The sequence below is a fragment of the Ahaetulla prasina genome, chromosome 3 (assembly GCF_028640845.1).
Source record: "Ahaetulla prasina isolate Xishuangbanna chromosome 3, ASM2864084v1, whole genome shotgun sequence".
NCBI classification, from domain to species: Eukaryota; Metazoa; Chordata; class Lepidosauria; order Squamata; family Colubridae; genus Ahaetulla; species Ahaetulla prasina.
In genome coordinates, this window is record NC_080541.1 from 213,065,227 (window position 1) to 213,090,562 (window position 25,336).

At 40.6% G+C, this 25,336-nt stretch overlaps 1 protein-coding gene across 8 annotated transcripts in view; it reads left to right on the forward strand.

Moving 5' to 3' along the window:
- The window catches only part of LOC131195642 (serine/arginine repetitive matrix protein 2-like), an 86,057-nt gene that overhangs the window by 38,100 nt on the left and 22,621 nt on the right, over positions 1-25,336 (forward strand). For 3 of the 8 annotated variants that reach the window (XR_009154518.1, XR_009154513.1, XM_058177725.1), the window contains one exon: positions 8,865-8,984. Coding sequence is in view for 4 of the 8 variants with exons in the window: in XM_058177725.1 (XP_058033708.1) it covers positions 8,865-8,984 (120 nt within the window). In the remaining 4 variants the exon portion in view is untranslated. Of the gene's footprint in view, positions 1-8,336; positions 8,459-8,864; positions 8,985-17,987; positions 18,048-21,463; positions 21,554-25,336 lie in introns of those variants that run through there. The other 5 variants (XR_009154516.1, XR_009154517.1, XM_058177726.1 and 2 more) reach the window with 5 other exon arrangements.

Genomic DNA, 25,336 nt, shown 5'->3' on the forward strand with positions numbered 1-25,336 from the left:
GGAGACATGTGGAATTAAAATGAGGACTGTGTGTATTCTTGACTTTGAAAACAATTTACTGTTCTTCATAAGTAATAGTAAGCGAACATTTCACCACACCTTAATACCTGGAAGATCTACTATTGGCCAGGGGAAATTGCTCCAGGGATTGGATCAAGTCCATGAGCTGCCAACTGGTTTCCTTGCTGCAAACCACTGAATGTTTTCTTTTTTCAATAAATCATAAACATTCTCCATTTCGGACAGGAACCTTTTTTCCTCAGGGCGGAATAGTTTGTCCTTACAAGAGCTGGCAGCTCTGCAAACTGAAGAAGTAAGCTTATAAATGTCATTCAAAATGGAATAAACATAATTTTGTGTAAATAAAGAAAGAAATCATAAAATAATTCTGTCTTTCCATAATCGAGGAACCTCTTTTAGAACACATATTTCTTAGTGGGATTGTCAGTTTTCAGAAGCAACATCTCCACAGGACAGTGAAAAAAGTAGTCAAATCCAGTTTTCAAGCTAGCCGATTTTTAAGTTTCAATCCTATTTGCTTTGTCTGCAAATCACCCTGGTAAAATTAGTGGCTTTTTTCCCCCCAGAGTGAAGAGCAATAGCACTTAGAGGTATATACCACTCTACAGTGCTTTACAGCACTCTCTAAGCCAGGGGTCTCCAACCTTGGTCCCTTTAAGACTTGTGGACTTCAACTCCCAGAGTCCCTCAGCCACCTTTGCTGGCTGAGGGACTCTGGGAGTTGAAGTCCACAAGTCTTAAAGGGACCAAGGTTGGAGACCCCTGCTCTAAGCTGTTAGAAATGTCAGCATATTGTTCCCAACAATCTGGGTCCTCATTTTACCAACCTCAGAAGGATGGAAGGCTGAGTCAACCTTGAACCAGTCAGGATCAAACTCTTGATTGTGGGCAGAGTCAGCCTGCAATACTGCATTCTCACCACTGTGCCACCAGAGTTCAATAGGCACAGAATTGGCCTGTGAATTTTAATTATGTATATGTGTGTGTATATATATGGTATGTAGGTCTTTGGTTATTCGGGTTTTCTCCCGCATAAAATTGGAAGTGTCTTGGCGACGTTTCGACAAAGTCTCATTCGTCATCTTCAGGCTGGTGTTTACTGCTTCGTGCTTCTAGGATATATGTATGTGTATATATTTGTGTGCATAGAGTTCAAGAAACATCTAGAAAAAAATATCCATTTCACCCAAGCAGCATAGAGTCCAAATTATATCTAAAAGTATTTTACCTTTTTCAAAATACTCCTTTCATAAATGTTTCCATTGATACCAGTGGTGTATGAAAGGTTGCCTCACCCCATTTTGCCTTTGTTAACTGTGTTTCGAAGCTAGGTACACAAAGTCCAGCAATCACCTTTGCTGTTTATCAAGGAAGACATCTGTCTTAAGCTCTCCGGTTCTCCAGCAGCTCAATAATGAAGGCTCAGGTTGACAGAAGGCACTACTTTGTGTTGTAAATACAATAAAATGATAGCCTTAGCAAATTTAAAATAGGTATTCAACCAAATCTGGCACCATCCTACTGAAAATAAAATGGAGTCTTTTCCATCAATCATTTTCACAGCCCACTTCCTTGGGGAAAAAAACCAAAATTATTTGCCGATCACAGATTATACATAGTAAACCTTTTGAAAGCAGAGCAAGCATTTATCTCTGTAAAGTATTAAATGAGTTTAAGTTAGACTAACAACAGAGCAAAATATAAAGAAATTCATGTTTTCATTCTCCCCCCCTCCCCGCATTGCAAAGGCAAAAATAAAGGTATAATTTGGGGATGCACCATTTTGTAGTGCGTGGCTGTGAATGTAAGCTCCCATTAACTCTTTTTTTTAAAAAAAAAAATCACAACATAATGAACAACCATCCATCATTTGGGATATGGGTCTAGTGCTATTCTAAAAGTACAGTAAACCTGTATTCAAAACCAGTTACTTACATACAGGTTTACAAACAGTAAACGTAAAACACTGACAGACACTAGAAGCATTCCATCCTCAAAAGAAATTTGGCGCTCTCCCCTCATCACTTCTCTCCCTGCCGTGTTAGATAAATTTCTTTAGGAAAGCAGATTAAGGTTTGCAATCAGATTTTCCTACTGTCCAAATCAGCTTGTCCCTGGAAGACTGTGAGGAAGAGAGAGGGAGGGAGGGAGAGAGAGAGAGAGAGAGAGAATGACTAATTTAATAAGAACAAGTGAGTTAATCCTAATCCCTAAAAGTCAGTGATGGGATTCAGCCAGTTCGCACCACTTCAGGTGTTAACTTTCTGAGCAGTTTGCTGAACTGGTTGTTGGAAGAAATCATTAGGGCAGAGAACCGGTTGTTAAATTATTTGAATCCCACCACTGCTAAAAGTCACCAGACTGCTTCAGCCACAGAAACACATATTATGAAATACACAAGACTGCAACCATGACAAAATAATATTATGTTAGAATAAGAGGGAAAGCGCTATGTGGAAAACAGAACAATTCAGAATGAATTAAGCTTTTTTTTTGTTTTTTGTATGGGTTGGGAACAAGACAAGGTATGGGCTGCCACAGAGAAGATGGAGTCAACTTATTCTCCAAAGCACTTGAAGAAAGACAAGAAGTAATGGGTGAAAGATCATTAGAGAGAGAAATCTTAGAATTTAGGAGAAATTTCCTGACAGTGAAAACAATTAGTGGAATGGCTTGCTTCTTGAAGTTGTGGAGGTTCCATCCCTGGAGGTTTTCAAAAAAAGTCTGGAGAGCCGTTTGTCCAGAATGGTATAGTATCTTCCGTCATGGGCAGTGGGTTGGAACAAAAGACCTCCAAGGTCCCTTCCAGCCCTATTATTCTATGGTCTAAGACAGGGGTCTCCAACCTTGGCAACTTGAAGACTTGTGGACTTCAACTCCCAGAGTTCCTCAGCCGCTGAGGAACTCTGGGAGTTGAAGTCCACAAGTCTTCAAGTTGCCAAGGTTAGAGACCCCTGGTCTAAGAGGAAAAGAAGAAGAATGTGGCATAAAAACAAACTGCTGGGATATGTTTATGCAATGACTAGATGTAAATGAGGAAAAGTTTTGAGATAAAGAACCCTGAAGATGTACCAAAAAGAACCTTGGAATTGCTTCTCCAGAGTTAGTACCTGGAAAGTTTCCCTGAGTAGCAATCACAGCACATAGCTTTGTGTGCCATAATGAAACTGCACCGCTACATAAATGACAGCTATTATTCTAATTCAGCAAGCTTAATTCTGTGTAATCCTTTATTCTTTTTTTTTTGTAAGTTCCTGTTTTTCAGAATGGGAGCCACCCAAGTAATTCTTCATTGAAAGAAATATATCTAAAACAGCTTCTCCCAGCTGTTCTCCTACAGATGTTTTGGAAGTTAGCCCTCATTATCCTGAACTGTCCAGCAGGATCAGTAACTAGAGTCTAACACATCTGGAAGATAACTCTTGCTCTTCAAAAATGTACAGGCTGTTATCAAAGAGCTAATTTTAAATGGCACAAAATTCACTCTTTTTCTGATGTGCTTCATTTTCCCTATACCATCCTTTCCATTTCTCCTCTGTTTCCCTATTTCTGTCCCCCAACCCCCAAGATTTTTCACAAAGCCTCTATTCACCCCACCCCACCCCACTCCAAGAGTTATTCCTTTCTCTTCCTCTTTGGGGGAGGACTGGTTTCTACAGAGTTAGGAGTTGTGTTGTCTCTTCTAAAGGCAAGAGTGAATAATCTTGAATAATTGATTTCTTGTCTGATACCTCAGACTCCTGCAGACCTAGGCAAAATTAATTCCCACAAGAGGTCATAGTTGAGGCCTCGGGACCAGGGAACTATCTACAATAAACACAACCATTTATCATTCAGCCCTGTTTCTCAGAGACTAAATTCACTTTCAGGCTATCAGTCCTCCCACTAATTTAACCTAATGGCCAGCAAGCAAATTTACAGATCTCCTGAGTGTGTCAAAATTATCTCTGGGGGGAGGGTGGGGGGGGCTTCAGTTCTATTTCTTTCCCACCATCCTCTCATCAGTAAGATAACCAAGAAAAGCGTTCTACATACAACCAGGTTGTAAGGTATGTCAAATGAGTTTCTTATTCGCTTGTGAAAGAGGGTTTGGATAACCTAGCCAGATAATCAAGGCTGACACCTTGTTTAACCCACTTTGCTATCAGGTGGTGGGAGGATGAGAAATGATGGGAACAGAAAGGAGAGGAGGAGGTGGGGTGAGGGGGGCAGAGATGTGTTGACTTTGTCAGTGAGAAGTGAGTGCAAGTTCTCTTGGGTGGCCTTGTTAAATATCAGCACAGATTCTTATTTCTCTTCCCTCTTTCGTTTTTTGTTTTTTTTTAAAGGAAGTGTGGCTCTTCAGATAAGTGGTGCATCAGACAAAAACCAGGGCTGGCAACCGTAAGAAAACACCTTCCATATAGATAATACTCCTTGGCATGTATACAGTTGAGCACCAACTTGGTGGGATGAATAAGATTAGTCTTCCACAATTACCTCATTCTCATCCACTAGTCTCCTGGTGACTATTTCCACAATGAAGTTGGCATGCCATGTGTGGTTATGTAGGCTCTGGAACTACAATTCCAATCACCTGTCACCATTGGATGTGTTGGTTGGGACTACTAGGAGTTGTAGATCACCAATTGCTGGGAACCGATAAATTCTCTAACCTTGAACAACATCCAGAGCAAATCCCAGGCTCATCCCCATGTGGATAACACCCCAACATCAGGGGGGAAGTCCAGCAGGTTCTGACAGGTTCTGGAGAACCGGTAGTGGAAATGTTGAGAAGTTTGGAGAACTGGTAGCAGAAATTTTGAGTAGTTCGGAGAACCAGCGAATACCACCTCTGGCTGGCCTCAGAGTGGGGTGGGAATGGAGATTTTGCAATATCCTTCTCCCAGGAATGGGGAGGGAATGGAGATTTTGCAGTATCCTTCCCCTGCCACGCCCACCAAGCCACAGTAAAAAAAATTGTAAGAAAAATTGGATTTCACCACTGCCCAACACAATATTTTTACTTATACAGCCAATACTTATACAGCCAAAGTCAGGAGAAGATTCTCTTTTTGTTGATTTCATTTCTCTATATTCTCCTGGGTCATAATTATGATTAGCACTGATTTATTTCAACAAATCCATTTCATTAGCTGTGCCTTAAAGCTAATATATTTGAAGTTAACCATAATTAAATTTAAGCAGTGTGTTACTTCTGATTACCCCCTTTAAAAAAAGCAACCCTATGGAAGGCTAAAAGTGAAAATAATTAAGTTTGAACTTCTGCCAATTGTATGAGAAGAGAATAAAATACATAGGGAGAAGTAACTGTGTTTCCTAAGGCCCACTTTTAAAAATCACCAAAAAATTGATAGCTTAATATGATATGCAAATACCAACACTGATTTTATTTCCCGATTAAACAATTATTTGAGTTTTCATCTTATCTATCAACATGTTCAACTATCATCTATCAACATCTTATCTATCAACATGTATATGAATGCCTATTAAAACAATTCAAAGTGGATAATAAAAATTAAGCAGCACTAAACAAAAAAACTAGAGACATTTACAGTGATTAAAACCTAAACTGGATTCTCTTTGAAAGAGAATTATCGTTGCCAGTTTCCAAAAAAACAAAAAAGGAAGACAGTTGAATTAAAAAGATAGCACTACATAGAGGGAATTTATGCATACTGAAAGTTCAAATCTTGTTTTGCAAAGAAACTAAATATTTTTTCACCTGTGTTAATGTTAAGGTACAAAGACTTTTTTAAAAAAAAAAAATCACAGCACACAAACATTGCACAATGTCTCTGCAATTTCAGTCTGAACCTGCCTGAAGATAGGCCTTTAAATCTGCAGTCTTCAGTGGCATTCCTCTTCCAGTTGTTTAAAGTGCCTTGTATATTTTACCTTACAGCCTTTTCTCAAAGTAGCTTAGCATACAAGTGTTATCACTGCAGCAGTTGGGACAATAGAACGTTTGCTTGCCTAAGCCCAGACAGTGAATCTGTGGTTAAAGTGGAATTTGATCAAGGGATTTTATAGCATACAGAGATTACCATTATGATGATGGTGGTTGGTTGCACAATCAGCCAGATGTTTAGACTGGATTTGGCATTATTGTCCACTTATTGAGTCCTTCCCAAACACCTGGGCTAAGCAGATGTTGTTTAATAATATTAATGGTATCATTGCAGGATATAAGCTGTTCCAACCAAAGCGGCCTTTCGCAATTAACTAATCTTGCCAATGCTGATGGTGTTCAGATAGTGCTCCAGATACTTTAGAATTGCACTCCAGGCACCTTTTATTGCTAGTACTATCTTTGCTTTCTTTTGCCACAGTCGTTCTATTTGCGCGTCTTTATATTTTGTTATGTTCTCCAGTTGTTTCTCTTCTCTTCTCGTGCCTCCAAAATTGCAATGTTCATTATCCAGGCTAAATGTCTATGGAGATTCTCAGTCATCCAGGTCATGATTGTCCCAAAGGTGCTTTTTCAAGAGGCAACTGGACTTTCTGGTTTTTCTTTGAAAACATTTCGCTTCTCATCCAAGCTCTGGGTTATTTGTGCCTTCTTTATCAATTCTGTGACCTGTTCCAATATAGAGCTGAAGAAGATTCTTGGATGAGAAGCAAAATGTCTTCAAAGTCCAGTTGCCTCTTGAAAAAGCACCTTTGGGACATTATCCAGACTTTTTTTTTTTTGCCTTTCTTATCAACAATTGTTAAATCCGGGGGTGTTGTAATTCTTTTTCTAATTTTCCTATACAGGGCTTTTACTTATGTTTGTTACTGTTGTGTTATGTTATCATTGTTATTAAAGCCTTCCAGAAGAGAGTTTACAATAAAAAAGAGAAAACACTAAGATTAACATTAAAACCAAAACACTGTGAAATGTGAAACAATACAGAATACTACATTTCCAATGAAGTCCAAGAAGAAATTCAGGGAATATTTGAGTGTCTAAATGATGGCCCGGGGCTTTCTTATGAATTGCACTGATGGATCCCAGGTGGGAAGTATAAAATTGCACTTTAATGGCTGCGAACAGAATTTAGGCTTCACTTTAGAACCCATCAATTATAGTCTGTTATTAATATATATTATTTATTATTTCATACCAGTGGTGAAATATAAAATTTGTTACTAATGGTTCTGTGGGCGTGGCTTGGTGGTGGGGGTAATGTGACTGGGTGGGTTTGGCCAACTTTTTTTTTTAACTTTTAAAAGCATTTTTCTACAACCTCTTTGGCCAAAGAGGTTGTAGAAAAAATGCTTTTAAAGGGTTCTGATGATTCCAGCTGAGCCGCGCAATCATCAGAGGCTTTTTTTTTTACTTTTAAAAGCATTTTTTCGGCCGAAGAAAAAAATGCTTTTAAAAGTAAAAAAAAACCCTCTGATGATCGCGCGGCTCAGCTGGGCATGGGGGGGCAGGGATTTTTGCTACCGATTCTCCGAACCACCCGCCGCTATCGTTACCGGATCGGACAATTCGGTCCGAACCAGAAACATTTCATCCCTGATTTCATACAATATGGTGAATTTGTCCCATATAGAAGGAGATGGCTTAAACCATTGTGAATTAATAGAATGTTCTTATAAAAGTCTTCGTTTTATACTATCGTGGCATTATATATAATATTTATAAATGCTATTTTTTTTCGCTGGGCATCTTACTTAGCAGCCTTCATTTTCCAACAACTTTTTAAAGTCATCATGTTGTTGTTTGGAGAAAAACAGTTCAATAACATTGCGTATGGCATTTTTACTTCCTCTACAAAAAGTGGAATAAAAATTAATAGATTCAAAAATATATTAATATGTGGGGTTGCCACAAAGAAAAAGGGGTCAATCTATTTTCCAAAGCACCAGAAGGAAGACAAGAAATAATGGATGGAAACTAATCAAGCTGACTTTGTAAAAATATACAATATACAAAATATACAAATATACAAATAGAATGAGACTATTGCCTTATACACTGTAAGCCGCCCTGAGTCTTCGGAGAAGGGCGGGGTATAAATGTAAACAAAAAAAAAAAAAAAGCAGTATAGCAACCTGGAATTAAGGAGAAACTACTTAACAGTGAGAACAATTAACCAGTGGAATAGCTTGCTTTCAGAAGTTGTGGGTGCTTCATCACTGGAGGTTTTTAAAAAAGATATTGTACATTCACTTATCTGGAATGGTATAGGGTCTCCTGCTTGAGCAGGGGTTAGATCAGAAGACTTCCAAGGTCCCTTCCAGCTCTATACGCTGATCAGTTGATTGATTGATTGATTGATTGATTGACTGACTGACTGACTGACTGATTTACTTCTCAGGTGATGAGCCAGTTTGGTCTAGTTTTTAAGGCACCAGGCTAGAAGCCAGAAGATTGTGAGTTCTAATCCCACTTTAGGAATGGAAGTAGGCTGAGTGACTTTGGACCAGTCACTAGAAGACGGTGAGTTCTAGTCCTTCCTTAGGCATCAAGGCCAATTGTTTGACTTTGGGCCACTCTCTCTCTCAGACTATCTCCCTCATAAGGCTATTGTTGTGTGGAATGTAGGAGGAAGGAGGAGTATTGCATGTATCCACCATCTTGAATTATTTATCAAAATAACAAAGGTGGGATATAAATAAATACATTAAAAATATCATCACACAGAATACTTTAGCCATCGTGTGCTTAACAGTATTTCAGCCTAGAATGCTGAAAAATGACACTTGTGATATAAATGAATGAAATAAGAGTATGAGAAACTGATATCGCTGGCGGGTTAAGTAGCTGAGGAGGCTCTATCTTTTCCCACACCAGCCTCGGATGAAGAATTGATCTCTCTCTCTCTTCCCCCCACCCCCCCCGGAAGACAGCAGATGTTCTACTGATGTTAGCAGCAGAAGCAAACCACAGTGAAGTTAGTCTGTCCAAAAGGACCCCAGCAGGATGGAGAAGGCAGAGGCCAAAACTAACATTTCAAGGCCGTATGGTGAGTTTGTTTTCCATAAGGCTCTCTTGGCTTTAACGGGCTGGGCGTATGACTCAAAATTAATGGAATGCAATAATTAATTTCACTTGTCAAGTTTGCCTTACCACATCTTCCGTGTTGGAAGTAGAGTCGCATCATGCTGAGCCTGTAGAATCGTCTTCAAATGTATTTAATATGGAAAGCAGGCCTACGTAATCCAAGGTTGCTGCCTTAGAATTGGGGGGAAAAAACCAACAGCCTCAAAAGCATCCTCATCAAATACATGGTACAGAGGAATTCTAGAATGCGACTGATGATTCTAAGGTTAAAAAAAAAGGAAAGGGGAGTTCTTCAGACAGAAATATAATTCCCTGTCGTCATCAAATTTATTTATATCCAGGAAATAACCCCATCAATTGCCTTCATTTTGGATGGGAGCTGCAGGCTTGATTTTCTAGAGCAGAACTTGATTGGCATTGTACAGATAGTCCTCGACTTACAACCGGCGATGAAATCCATTTACCTTCGCTACTGGTTCAGGAATAGAGTGCACGCGCCTCTTCTGCGCATGCATAGAGGGTCAAAAACAGGATGTAATGACGTTCCGGTGGGTGGGCAGAGCCTCCCGCCGGTGGCACTACTGGTTCGCGCGAGCCGGATGGATCCAGCCAGATTTCACCACTGCTTATAACCACAATTCAGCCAAAAATTTCTGTTGTTAAGTGAGTTTTGCCCCCATTTTACCACCTTTCTTACCACAATTGTTAAGCGAATCACTACAATTGATAAGCTAGTAACCTGGTTGTTAAGTGAATCTGACTTCCCCACTGACTTTGCTTGTCCAAAGGTTGCAAAAGGTGATCACATGACCTTGGGACAATAGCAAGATTCATTATTCTTGCTATGTACATGTATACATCCGGATTACACTGTGTTGTTTCTCTGTGTCATATAAATATGTGTGGGTATATGCATAACTTTGTATTTATTTATTTATTCTGTAAGGGTTATGTAGGGTATATTTGAGGTGGTGACCCTTTGAGAGCTGTATGCAACGAAATTTCATTTTAATGTGTGCCGATTGGTGTACATTCAAAGTGACAAAGTTATTTTAAGTCTAAGTCTAACAGTCCAGGGGTGGTATTCACTTACTTTCCCTACCGGTTTGCAAATGTGAGCATGCACATGCGCCTGGCCTTCAATTCATGTGCTTTGCTGGCGCGCACAACTTCCATGCACACACCCGGCCTCAAAAATGCCTAAATAGGATGGCATAGGGTGGGGGCGGGAACCCATATTTTCCGCTGCCGGTTCGCGTGAACTGGTCCAAACCAGCTGACTACCGCCTCTGTAACAGTCATAAGTGTGAACCACTTGCCAAGCATCTGAATTTCCATCACATGATCATGGGCCCGCTACAAAGATCATACGTGGGAAAAGTGGTCCTAAGTCACTTTTTCCAGTGCCGTTGTAACTTTGAACAGTCACTAAATGAACCGTTGTAAGTCAAGGATTACCTGAAATGCCTTCCTCTCCCACCCCCCAAACACACTCACGTACCTTATCTGCAAGCCTTCCAGCCCTTGCTTCAGAACAAAGACTTGTCCTGCCATTTTTATATATGTACAGGTAGTCCTTAACTTACAGCAGTTCATTTAGTGACCGTTCAAAGTTACAACAGCACTGAAAAAAGTGACCGATGACCCATTTTTCACACTTAGGAACATTGCAGCATTGTCTTGGTCACGTGATCAAAATTAAACTGCCTGGCAACTGACTCATATTTATGACAGTGGCCGTGTCCTGGGGTGCCACCGTGATCATTTTTTGCTTTCATCTTTCTGACAAGCAAACCAGATTCACTTCGCAATCATGCCACTAACTTAAATGCAGTGATTCACTCAAGAACTATGGCAAGAAAAGTTGTAAAACGGGGGCAAAACTCAGTTAACAAATATCTCGCTTAGCAACGTAAATTTTGGGCTCAGTTGTGATTGTAAGTCAAGGACTACCTGTATTATACTTAGATACTTAGATGCCATCTTGCCAAAGGTGCCTCATTCCTCTGAGCATTATCCCCGACCTTCTCTTCCATAGTATTTAGCAATGATTTTTCCCCCTAAAGAAATTCCAGGTAAATGCGTAATAGATGTAGTAGGGTCTGTCTTAGAGCACAAAATTATATCAGTCTCCCCAAACTGTCCCCTTCTAGAGGTATTTGCAACTTAAGTAGTCAGGGGGGAGAAAAATTTTAGGATATATAGTCCTACCGGTAGCAGTTCAGAAGGGAGATAATTTGGAGATGGCTGTTCCAGTTAAGAATAGAATAGAATAGAATAGAATAGAATAGAATAGAATAGAATAGAATAGAATAGAATAGAATAGAATAGAATAGAATTCTTTATTGGCTGAGTGTGATTGGACACACAAGGAATTTGTCTTTGGTGCATATGCTCTCAGTGTAAAAAGACAAGATACACTCACCAAGAATCACAAGGCACAACACCCAGTGACAGTCATATAGTACAATAAGCAATCAACTCATACTAGGAAACAATCAATGTCAATCTAAATCGCATGGATACAAGCAACAAATTTACAGTCATGCAGTCACAAGTGGGAGGAGATGGGTGACAGGAACGATGAGAAGAGCAATATCAATAGTAATGCAGCCTTAGTGAATAGTTTGACAGTGTTGAGGGAATTATTTGTTTAGCAAAGTGATGGTGTTCGGGGAAAAACTGTTCTTGTATCTAGTTGTCTTGGTGTTATATTATTTATTTCCTCCTGTATTTAATTTTAGAAAGAATTAAATAGAAAGAATTAATATCTTCTGCAATTTTTTACCACGAGAACTAATATTTCAGTACCAAATGTGAAGGAACAAATTAATGTTGGAAAACTGGGAGTCGGTTCCAGATATGGTAAAATAACTTTTAAAAAAAAATGTAGGTAATTTTGTTTTGTATATTCCGATAGTAAGTCCTATAGAGTGATACCTGTAATCTGGCAAATAGGGCATATATTTTCCCTCAAGCTCTTCAGCACCCCAAAGCATCTCATGACTGGCTTATTAGCGGATTGAAATATCTTCCATTTTTATGTGTCCCTGCCTTTTTAATTCTTTTACCCAACAATATATCCTTAATCCATATCTGGTTTCCTGCTGTCTCCAAGAAGCACTTTGAGGAGTGAAAAGTCAAACCCAAGTATTTCCTTCAGTCGATGAAAGATTGCTTTCAGGTGCTTTAGGGGTTCATCCAGTGGATGTCCATAAATCAAGATATCATCCAATTGCATACTCAACATTTTTGCACAGCAGTGAACTCACATTTGCAAAAACGCTAAGGAACACCTTGTAATTCACACCAGCCATGGCCTAACAACAAGGAAGGCCCATTTGTTAGTGTTGAAAGCCATTTGGGAAGAGTCATTTTATGCATCTGCCAATACTTTCTAATAAATCTGAAGTTTTAAAACACATGTGCATACACAAATACCCAAGCATAATTGAAGCCTGACATCAGCTGGTACCTCATTAATTTATATAGCTTGGTGAAATAATTTGTTTAACATGAAGATGTACAACTTCTTCAGCATGGAATAGGCAACTCCCAAGTCACTACTTGTCCATCTTGTTAAATCTACAAGGAACATTATTTCTGACTCAGTGTCCCTCGATATATCTTTTGCAATGTTTTCTTTACATAAATCTGAGTTTGTGTGTGCACACACAGATATGTGTGCACACACACAGATACTGCCTTCCATTGAGGACCTGTATACTGCAGAAGTCAAAAAGAGGGCTGTGAAAATATCTACAGACCCCTCCCATTCTGGACATAAATTGTTTCAACTTCTACCCTCAAAACGACATTATAGAGCACTGCACACCAGAACAACTAGACACAAAGACAGTTTTTTCCCTGCATGCCATCACTCTGCTAAACAACGAATTCCCACAACACTATCAAATTATTGTGGGTTCAAGACTGTTATTACTATTCTTCTTCTCATCCTTTCTATTACCTATCTCCTTTTCTACTTACGACTATAACTTTGTTCCTTGTATCTTACAATTTATATTGTTTTATTTAGTTTCCTAGTATGATTTTGATTGCTTATTTAGTATCACTAAGTGCTGTATCTTATGATTCATGATGAATGTATTTATGATGACTATGATCATGATTCATCACTTATATCTTTTTTGTACACTGAGAGCTTCTGCACCGGAGACAAATTCCTTATGTGTCCAATCACACTTGGCCAATAAAGAATTGAATTCTATTCTATTCTATTCTATTCTATTCTATTCTATTCTATTCTATTCTATTCTATCCTATTCTATTCTATTCTATTCTATTCTATTCTATTCCATATTGTGTAGTTCCTTCTCTTCTATATTCTTAATCATAACCACCACGGTTGACTTGTTCCCGCTTCACAGAGATAATATCTGGTCTTTCCTCCAGTTTCATCAGATGGTGATTTCCCCCCCCCCCGTTGATGCTTATTAATGCATTCTTTATTTATTGGCTTTAATCTCTTCTTCTATCTACTTGAAAATCAAGGTAGCATACAACAATAAAAATACCTATGAACCATTTTGTGTGAGCCGTGGTGACACAGTGGTTAGAATTCAGTATTGCAGGCTAGTTCACTGCCAGAGGTTCGATCCTGATTGGCTCAAGGTTGACTCAGCCTTCCATCCTTCCAAGATAGGTAAAATGAGGACACAGATTGTTGGGGGCAATAGGCTGACTCTGTAAACTGCTCTGAGACTGCCGTAAAGCACTACGAAAGGGGTATGTAAGTTTAAATGCTATTGCTATTGCTGCTTATAAAAGAGGGACTAAGTGAACCTCCAAATAAACTCCCACATAGTAAGATTGAAACCAAATAATCAAACTCAGCAATATACACTACGTGATCACATTTTACATGCATTACTTGACAAAGAGAAATTGCTGGATTGGGACCATGATGTTTGAGAAGGTAGTGCTTCTTTCTTGAAGACACTTGAAGTCACTGGAACACTCACTGGAATCATTAAGATTCATTAAGTCACACCTCATTTATTAAGACATACCTCCCTGTATCATTTTAGTATTGCCAAATCATTTCATGAAAATTTAGCATGGTTGGAATATTTTTGGGAACGTTCTGCTAAGTTTCTGTTGATCTCTTTGGGGATTTCATTAGATGTTTTTATTTACTTTATTTATTTATTTTGTCAAACACAACAATATATATAAGTATAAGCATGAAATAACCACACAAATTGAATACAACCAAAGGGAACATTAGGACAGGAATGGTAGGCATGCTGGTGCTCTTACAGACCTCTTAGGAATGGGGTGAGGTCAACAGTATAGAGTCTTTGGTTAAAGCTTTGGGGATTTTGGGATGAGACCACGGATGTTGCCAGTGACTGTAAAATCTCGCAATATTTTTACAGTCTCATGAGAATTCAAGCAACCCCACTGGGTGAGATGATGTATATCAAAATTAATTCATAAAAACAATCACATGTATTTTTACAGACATTTCCCCCAAATGCATATTTTTCTTTAATGTGCACATTTCTCTTCTTTTTTAGTATACCTGTTTTTAAAGCAGTTTTTCAGCCAAAAACTGGTTCATAAAATTTGAAGAAATACATAAAGGATAACTATGTTCTGGTCTTCATTTCAATTCAGGAAGTTAAAATTCACATCACTAATTTTAAAAATATTTCCAGTAAGAAGTCTTACAAAATGATTAAACTGGAGGTTATGTTATTGGCAATCATCACAATGTTTTCTAATATTGCAACAGAATTCACACAAAAAACAATCAGATGTGAATCTAGTATTCAAACATTTTCATTACCATTTTATTCAAAAATATTTATGTCCATCATGTATGGCAGCCTTCCATATATTTAAAAAACATATACTCTATAGGGTACGTTTCCAATAGTTTTCAGCAGTTCTTTTTAATAGTATATAGTGCCATGTCAGGTTTATATCTGAGCTATGCCAAAAATATCTCCCTTCTACATTTATGCAGCTTGGCCAGATTAAATCTGCTGCCACCCAAGTGGTAATGTTGCCTTAATATTAATTTTTATAGGAAAGCCTATAACATTGTTTGTTCCCTTTCCCACAAAAGAAAAAATAAATAAATGATAAACTGCATTGTGGTTGGTCTTTCTTGTACAAACATGCCAGTACTGAATTTATTGGATGACTTATTGAGAAAATTATCAATTTAAAATAGCTGGCATACTTTCTTATATGACAGCCAATATTTTAAAATGGTAGTATTTGGATAAAAATTACTATCTTTATTGCTTTAAGTGACCTTTTATAGAATCTACTCTTCAAAATACTTGAATGTTTCATCAGTCGTTTTAAGTTGAGAAATAAAATACATTGTTTTTTTTTAGTTTTTGCTGTTTACTTACTTACTTACTTACTTACTTACTTTATCCAAATAACACCTGCTTGCAATAATCTTCAGTTGCTTCTATAGGAAGGCTGTGTCTGGTTGGGCCTACATGAGAAATATCTTCAGTCTGCGGTCAAAAAATCTCCCAAATCTAACCCACGGATTTTCCATCCAAGCCATGGAAAATTCAGCTATCTAGTTGAATGTTGAAGAGTTGTGTGCATCCGTGTATTGGATTTCTTTCACAAGTGATTTAAATAAAAAGCTGATTTCATCCTTAGTTTAAGCTACTTAAACATCAAAAGCTTATTACAGAATAAACTGTAATACGGAAGGATCTTAACAGACTTGAACATTGGCCGCTATCTAACACAATGAAATTCAGTGGTAAAGAAAGTAAGGTTCTACATTTAGGCAAGAAAAATCAAATGCACATATATTGTATAGGTGGTACCTGGCTCAAGAGTAGTAACTGTGAGAGGGATCTTGGAGTCCTAGTGGACAATCGCTTAAATATGAGCAAGCAGTGTGCTGTAGCTGCCAAAAAAGTCAGCACATTTCTAGGCTGCATAAACCCAGGGATAGAATCAATCAATCAATGAAGTGGTAATGCCACTTTATAATGCCTTGGTAGGACCACACTTGGAATATTGCGTCCAGTTTTGATTGCCACGATGCAAAAAAAAAAAAAAGATGTTGAGAGTCAAGAAAGAATGCAGAGAAGAGCAACAAAAATGATTAGGGGACTAGAGATTCAAACACATTGCTAGAATTGGGTATGTCTCATTTAATGAAAAGAAGGACGAAGGATGACATGATAGCAGTGTTCCAATATCTAAGGGGCTGCCACAAAGAAAAGGGGGTCAACCTATTCTCCCAAGCACCTGAAGGCAGGACAAGAAGCAATGGGTGGAAACTAATCAAGGAGAGAACCAACCTAGAATTAAGGAGAATTTCCTGATAGTTAGGACAATTAATCAATAGAATGACTTCCCTCCACAAGTTGTGAGTGCTCCAAACACTGAAAGCTTTTAAGGAGAGATTGAACAGCCATTTGTCTGAAATGGGATAGGTCCCAAAGATGCTTTTTCAAGTAGCAAATGGGTTAGGTTTAGACTAAAAGAACTCCATGGTCCCTTTCATCTCTGTTTTTATTTTCTGTTATTTAAAAAGACCATTTCTTTTGAACTAAGACTAGATAGGCATCAATCTGCATTGTCTCCAAATTTGGCTGGGACAATAATGTAAAAATAATGTTATGAGATGTCACACAGGCATCTTTGTGCCATTGTTTGCAGGTACAAAGTAAGGATAGACCCTGAGTCAAATCCTTGCTGTTTATACTATTCTGAGTTGAGTTTTTCTACTGAGAAATTGGAAAATTGCTTATCAATTATATTTATTTCAATTTATAAAGATATTAATAGATGGTTCTTGTCTTTACAACATGAGAGCAAAATCTAGACCCCATGGATGTTTGGCATCACACTAGGAACCGAATTTTGTCCATTTTATCCAGAATGGTATAGGATCTCCTGCCATGGGCAGAGGGTTGGACTAGAACAGTGGTCACCAACTGGTGGTCCATGGACCACTGGTGGTCTGTGAGAAAATTTTGGTGGTCCACAGAAAAATTAATTGCATTTTTTATATTGCATTAAATCAGGGGTCCTCAAACTACGCCCCCCTGGGACAGATACGTGCAATGAATGTTTGTGTTGCTACAGAGAGTCTTCCCCCTTTAGGATCTTTTTGTGTGGGTCGGAGGGGGGCAGAAATTCTGACTTGGGGTCTCCTTTGGCTTCCTGGTGCAGGGCTTTGGGCGAAGGCTGGAGGGAAGTGCTGCTGCTGGTGAAGAGCCGGAGGGCCTCGTTCCAGTGGGATTGCATCATGGCCTGGAACTGGCTGACCATCTCAGCCTGCTGAGCCTTCAGGTGACAGTACCTGGCCTTGCATTCCCACAGGTCTTCCCTCTGCTTGGAAAGCCTATGCTCCTAGTCCTCAGTGAGGTGCTTCTGCTAAGCCTCCTTCTCGGTCAGATCCAATTTGAACTGAGCTGTTTTGCCAACTTTTTCTCCTGGTGGCTGCTTAGCTCCAACAACTGCTTCCTGTTGGGGCCCTAAGGAGCCCGGGCGGGCAGATGAGGAGAGGCTGGGAGGGGAGGGGCGAGTAGAGGCGCCCCTCAACATGAGTGACATCGAGTTGACCGCACCCACCCAGTCACATGATCACCTAGCCACGCCCAACCAGTCGGTCATAAGACAGATCATATTAGTGGTCCACGGGATTTAAAATTATGAATGTAGTGGTCCCTGAAGTCCAAAAGGTTGGTGACCCCTCGACTAGAAGATCTTCCAAGGTCCTTTCCAACTCTATTATTCTATGTTCTATGCTCTTGTGTCTCATATAATACTAGAGATTTCCTGTCTCTAAATCTAATATTGGATTTTACAGAAAGCAATATGGTGTAGTAGTTACATCTCTAGGATTTCTTGGTGATTAGTCCTGCTAGGAGAAACCCTTCTATACTTCCACCTCTTACAATACTAGACAATACAGTATCAACAGTAGAGACCTTCAAATTTCTAGGTTCTACCATATCGCAAGATCTAAAATGGACAGCTAACATCAAAAATATCATCAAAAAAGCACAACAAAGAATGTTCTTTCTGCGCCAACTCAGAAAGCTCAAACTGCCCAAGGAGCTGCTGATACAGTTCTACAGAGGAATTATTGAGTCTGTCATTTGCACCTCTATAACTGTCTGGTTTGGTTCTGCAATCCAACAAGAGAGACACAGACTTCAGAAGATAATTAGAACTGCAGAAAAAAACAATTGCTACCAACCTGCCTTTTATTGAAGACCTGTATACTGCACGAGTCAAAAAGAGGGCTGTGAAAATATTTACAGACCCCTCGCATCCTGGACATAAACTGTTTCAACTCCTACCCTCAAAATGATGCTATAGAGCACTGCACACCAGAACAACTAGACACCAGAACAGTTTTTTTCCAAACGCCATCACTCTGCTAAACAAATAATTCCCTCAACACTGCCAAATTATTTACTAAGTCTGCACTACTATTAATCTTCTCATCGTTCCCATCACCCACCTCCTTCCACTTATGACTGTATGACTGTAACTTTGTTGCTTGTATCCTTATGATATTGATATTGTTTGTATCCTTATGATATTGATATTGTTTCCTGATTGCTTATTTGTACCCTATGACTATCATTAAGTGTTGTACTTTATGATTCATGATGAACGTATCTTTTCTTTTATGTACGCTGAGAGCATATGCACCAAGACAAATTCCTTGTGTGTCCAATCACACTTGGCCAATAAAAAAAAATTCTATTCTATTCTAATTCTTAATGATCTTCAAGATCAGCCAGGACAAAGACTATCTAAAGGGAGGCGAAGGTGAAGATTAATTTGTCTTAATTGTTCCTTTCATGAGTCCTTCTTGTATGAGAAGCAGCATTAAAAAAAACACTTGACTTTCTTTTGCAAATGTAACCTCAAATGGATTATTTCCATCCTCAAGCAAAATTATTCCATGATGGGTTTCTTTAGAAATCTGATTTTGCCATAATTAGTGACCCGTTTAAAATCAGGGCCTTTCTTTTCATATAATACTAATTTCAGTACAATATTTTTAAAGAAATTCTGCTTCTTTTATCTTAATCTGGAATTGCCTTTGTGTATTAGTCTGATTAATTTTTAACTTTTGTTGGAATCATTTATTCAAGCTTGTTTTCAGTTTCTGTGTACCCTCCAGGAGGTTAGTACTAGAGGTTTTGGGTTTTTTTTAAAGAAACTTTGCTGACTAAAGCATTAAGTCATTCTCTATTAGCTTCATTGTGGAGAATAAAATAAGTTTTGTTAAGAGTGTGGATGGATCCAGGAGACTTTTTACAACATCCTACTTCAAACAAAGAGGCCTACACATTTTAATGATGAGATTGCTATCTGGAAAGCTGGCACATAAAACTTACATTTTACAATCCACTGGTCAAATCATTAAAAAATGGAGCACAACCTCCAAAGAGAAATTAAGGTTAATGGATCAGAAATAAGTGCAAAAATTTTTATGGTTCAAGAATTTTATATACACAGAGAGAGAGAGAGAGAGAGAGAGAGAGAGAGATTTCTGTGCAGGCAAATCATTCAGAGGTTATGGTATTAAGACTTACCTTTGCCATGATCCCAACACTTAATGAGAGAAAAAAAGAAAGAAAAGAGAGAGCAAGAAACATGCAAACTCTTCTAGGAGCTTGGCGTTGGAAGAAATACCCATCTGATTCAGTTCCAATTCAGGAGAAAGATACTGGAAACATGGAGGCTGCTTGGAAAGATGGTTTAGTGATGAAGCAGAACCACCAAGCACATAGTTCTGGTGCAGCTGACCACATGGAGTTGAGAGTGAGGAGTTTTTATACCTTCTCTTGGGCTTTGCACTTGAGCTTCCTGTTCCTGTGCAAGAACATGTACTCTACTGTATTGGCTGTTGTCAGACTCCCATGGAACCATGTAGGGGTTATATAGGGGTCATAGCTGGCTCTGTAGGTTGTCTGAGAAGTTTGGTTGAAGTTTCTAAGGGTAATGCAATATCCTTAGGAGATTGTGCAATGTAGTGGGCTCTGTGTTTTTAGTGGGTTAATCCTATAATGTCCTGAAGGATCATGTCATAATCCCTTCACCCTAGAGCTGAAAGTTCTTTGTTTTGTAGATAGGCTGGCCCAGTCTTTCTTAATGGGCACAAAATATCTGCTGGGGATAGGGAATTTCTGTCTTCTTTAAGATTTTTTTTATTTCTCTTTTAGGGGAAATATAATATTCTGCCTTTTTAATATTTCCTAAAATATTTCATTCTTCTAGGAGTGGGGTGGGTGTTAACTTTCTACAATGGGCACTAGCAGTTAAATTACAAAATGAAAGACATTTGCATTTATATCTCAGGGCAAGACTTATTTACCTTACAACAACTCAGTGAGGTAGGCTGGCTCAGAGAAAGACAATCCAAAGTCACCCAGGGAACTTTTGTTGTTTGACGTTCTATAGCCGAGAATGGACTAGACCAGGCATGTCCATGCAAACCTGGACAGATAGCAATGTGGCCCCACAAAATCGTAAACAATTAACATTATGTATATTCATATACATTAACTATATTATGTATTTTATATGTGATCCAAGATAATTCATCTTCATTCAATGAGACCCAGACAAGGCATAAGGATGGACATGTCTGCATGAGACCATGCTGGCTGGGTAATTCTGGGAGTTGAAGTCCACATGTCTTAAAGTTGCCAGATATCCCTTTTCTTAAGATGATTTTTCTGTGTAGAGAAATTCTTTTGGAAATAGACAAACTTTGAACTCATTCATTCATTCATTCATTCATTCATTCATCCAATTTATAAGACCACCCATCTCACAGAAGTAACTCCGGGTAGTATGCAATAATCAATAAAAGCAACAAAATATATAAAAGCAATCCTTATAAAAATATAAATTCTGCAGCAATAGAAAGTATCTGTTTTTACAAGATCATTGCCACTGGCCTGGATGGTGGAGGTCTCAGGCTAGTTAGTGATGGCAAACCTATACCAGGTCTAGGGCAACTCTCCATGGCCAACCCGTCATGGAACAACTCACCAGAGACAAGAGTTACACTAATATTGAAGAAATGATGGAATAGAATAATTAAAGAAAGGATTTGGTCCCAGAGGATGGACAAAGTGAAATGTGAATGACAAAAATTAAAATGTTTAAATTATTTTAAATGATTAAATTGAATTATTGAATTGTCCTATGGCGAATTGTCCCATGGTGAGTTGACCATGGCAAAATGGCCATGGAGAATTGGCTGCAGCGAGTTGTCTTATTCTGACTTACTGTATGTCATGCATGTCACAAGTGACATGCCTTGCCATTTTGGGTAACATGCCAAGCCTACAGAATACAGATCCTCTGGAATTTGCATGAGAACTTGACTCTCATGCCATCTCTGAAGTGTCCAAAACTCAGTTGAGCTTTCTGACATGATTTTTTCAGGATCCAGAGTCCCCTTCAGAGCAGGGCCTTCTTATGCAACTTCCAGAGGGTCTGGAGGGAAGAGAGTTCAAATAGGAGATCTGGAGAGGCCTCTTTTGTCTTTGGTGTTCCACTAACAAAGTCAAGGTAGGCATTTTCTGAATTTTTGACGTGCCAAGCCATCACTGATACTCAGTGATGGTGATACTTTAATTTTTGATATTAAAGGGCAAACTGACGCAGCGTTCTTCAATCTTTCTGGGCTAGCAGTCTGGCACAGGGGGTGTTAGATTCGGGCAATAACGAGGCAGGAGACCAGATGAGTGACAACAGCTCTTTAGTTTATAGTGAACCCAGCAGCGAACAACAGACAAACCCCTCTTTATATACAGTTCAGTCGGGGGCAACAGCCAATCAGCAACGTGCTATTTCCCGCTCTAATTTCCCTCCAAAATTCTTAAAGATACATTACACTCCTTCCCTCCCAGAAAACATTTTACCCCTATTTACATGAAATTAGCATCTTATTTCTCTACGTAGTCGCGCAAGTAGACTGGGCGTCTCCTAACTCTTTCGGACCTGCGCAATTCATTCTCTGGGAGTGAGTCGAGCTGGCCGGAGGGACTGTTTGTTCCTCTCAGCTCCTCCTCCAGGCCATCCGGCCCTGGATTATTTGCAGACTCGTTCCTGCTCTCTTCAGGAGGGACCGGTTGGTGTCGCTGGACCTCATCGCAGTCAGATAAGTCCCGCGTTTGCCCCGGGTTTGAGTCAGCTGTGGATTCAAACATTGCATAGTCAGGGCCTGTTTCTGGACTTGTGATTGTTCGTTTTCTTAATTGATCTATGTGGCGCTTCCAAACCCGGCCATCCTCTGTCTCTACCCGATACGATTTGGGTCCGGTTGTTTCAAGGATTGTCCCCTTTACCCAATTTGGGCCTTCCCCGTAATTGTGTGCCCATACTGGACTTCCCACTGTCATTTCTCTTGTTTTACCGTTTGTCCCTTTGTACCCGTCTGGGGTGTAGTTTGGGTTTAACCGGTCTAATGGGCACCTCAGCTTCCTGCCCATCAGTAGTTCTGCTGGGCTGCGGCCAGTGGCTACACAGGGGGTTCTGTGTTGCACTGCGAGGAAGGTGTCAATTTTTAATTGCCAATCGCCTGGCCTGATTCGGGACAATGCTTCTTTTGCACTTCGTACGAAACGTTCTGCAAGGCCGTTCGTCGCAGGGTGGAACGGCGCCGAGAGGACATGTCTGATGCCCTCTTCGGCCAAGTACCCTTCAAACAGGGTCGCTGTGAATTGAGGGCCGTTGTCGGAGACTAGGGTGTCTGGTAACCCGTGGGTTACAAATAGGCGCCGCAGGACTGGGATTACGGCCTCGGCTGTCATGGATCTCATAAGAATGATTTCCAGCCATTTGGAATAGGCATCGACTACCACTAGGAATGTTTGCCCGTGGAAAGGGCCGGCAAAATCGATGTGGATCCTAGACCATGGGCCCTGGGGTCTCTCCCACTCCCGAATTGGGGCCGTTGGTGGTAGTGGTCTGGACTCCTGGCAGGCTTGGCATTTTCCTACCCTGTCGCTAATCGCCTTGTCCATCAAAGGCCACCACACATAGCTCCTTGCCAAACCCTTCATTCTCACTATCCCAGGGTGGCCCTCGTGCAGGAGTTCCAAGACTTTTTTCCGCAATTTCTCCGGGATTACCACTCTATCCCCCCAGAGCAGACACCCTCCTTGAGCCGACAATTCCCCGCGTTTCTTTACATATTCCTTAAACCTCTCGCCCGGCGCAGCGGGCCATCCTCTTTGTACCCAACCCATTACAGTTCTTATTGTAATGTCCTTGTAAGAAGCCCGAGCCACCTCCTTGGAAGTGACTGGACCCGAGTCCAAAGAGTCAATTAGCAGGACGGGTGCGCCCGGAGTGGGGTCTTCGATAGTCTCTGGTAGTGGGCATCTGCTCAAAGCGTCTGCATGCCCTAACTCTTTTCCTGGCCGATGCAACAATTTGTACGAATACGCAGCCAGAAAGATAGTCCATCGGGTCAGTCTAGGCGAAAGTGCCACGGGCGTTGGGCGGTCGCCTGCCAACAGGCCCAGTAGGGGTCTATGGTCTGTGACTATTTCGAAATCACGGCCAAATACATATTCATGGAACTTCTTTACCCCGGAAACTATGGCCAAGGCTTCTCTATCCAGCTGACTATAGTTTCTTTCAGCCGATGACATTGTTCGGGAGTAAAATGCTATAGGGGCTTCTGTGCCATTTGGCAACCTGTGGCTGAGCACAGCCCCCACCCCGTAGGGAGACGCATCACAAACTAACACCAATGGCAGCGTGCCATTGTATTGAATCAGTAAACTATTGCTAGACAGAAGGTTTTTTACTGCTTCGAATGCCCTAGCTTCCGCCTTTCCCCAAGACCACACAGCTGTCTTCGTTAGTAATTTGTGGAGCGGTTCGGCTATAGTCGCCTTATTTTTCAAAAATACCGCGTAAAAGTTGACCAGACCTAAGAACGCCTGTAACTCTGTTTTGTTTTGGGGAGCTGGGGCCTTCCTGATTGCCCTAACCTTGCTTTCTGTGGGGTGGATTCCTTCCTTGTCTATCCGATAGCCCAGGAATTCCACGGATCCTACCCCTATCTGGCATTTATTTAGTTTGACTTTGAGACCGGCGGACCGGAAAATGCCCAGAACTTTTCTCAACCGTACCCCTAATTCTTCTAGATTTTCGGCGGATACCAGTACGTCATCAAAGTACGGTACCACCCCGGGGAGTCCCTGCAATAGCCGCTCCATTAGGTTCTGAAATAACCCTGGAGCCACACTAACCCCAAACTGTAACCGGGTGCATTTAAAAGCACCCTGTGCGTCTGATCGTTTGTGCTTCGGCCGTGTTGCTATCTACGGGTAACTGCTGATAGGCTTGGGCCAAATCTAGCTTGGCGAAGACCTGGCCGTGCCCCAAAGAGTGCAGTAAGTGTTGTACTACTGGGACGGGGTAGGCACTCTTCTGCAACGCTTTATTAAGCATTGCCTTGTAGTCAGCACAACCGGACCGACCCGTCCGGTTTGATCGGGTGACTATGGGTGTCTCCCACTTTGCATGGTCAACTGGCACTAGTATTCCTGGCTTACTAGTTTGTCCAGCTCCCGGTCAATTTTGGGCTTCAGGCGAACGGGACCCTCCTAGCCTTTAACCGGATAGGGCAACCTGTGGGTCAAGGTTAAAGGAGATCGGGTCCCCTCGTACTTGCCCAAACAGTCTTTGAAGACGCCCCGAACTCCTTCATTAGTGCGTCTTTTAGGTTGACGCTGCTTCGAAGACTCGTCACTCCCATGCCCAATGCCCGGAACCAGTCCAGTCCCAACAAGCTCGGCAAGGTTCCGTCGACCACGGTGATGGGCAGGGTCTTGTTGTGTTGTCCATACTTGACTTGACGGACGTTACCTCGGACGGGATGCGATTTCCTTGGTAATCTTGTACCCTTAGTTTCTGTGGTTGCAGCTTGCGCCGCGACGGCTGGCAAACGTTTCACGAGTGTCCCAGGACATGATCGTGATCGATGAACCGTGTCCACTTCCATTCGGCACGGCACCCCTTCAATGTGGGCTTTACAGAAAATCTTTTTTTCAAGGCGCGTGGCGGCTAGGCCTATTCTCACGGCAGTCTGATTAAGTTTCGCGCCTTTTTTGAATCGACCAATCACGGGCCTCTTCGCTGCTCCCGCGCCTGATTGGTCGGTTTGAATTTTGGCGGAAGGTTGGGGCGCCGACAGGCCTGTGCTATGTGCCCCTTCCTTTCGCACCGCCGACAAGTCGCATCCTTAAATTTGCAGTCTTGTCGTTTGTGTTGTCCCCCGCAACTCGCGCATTCGTCCCG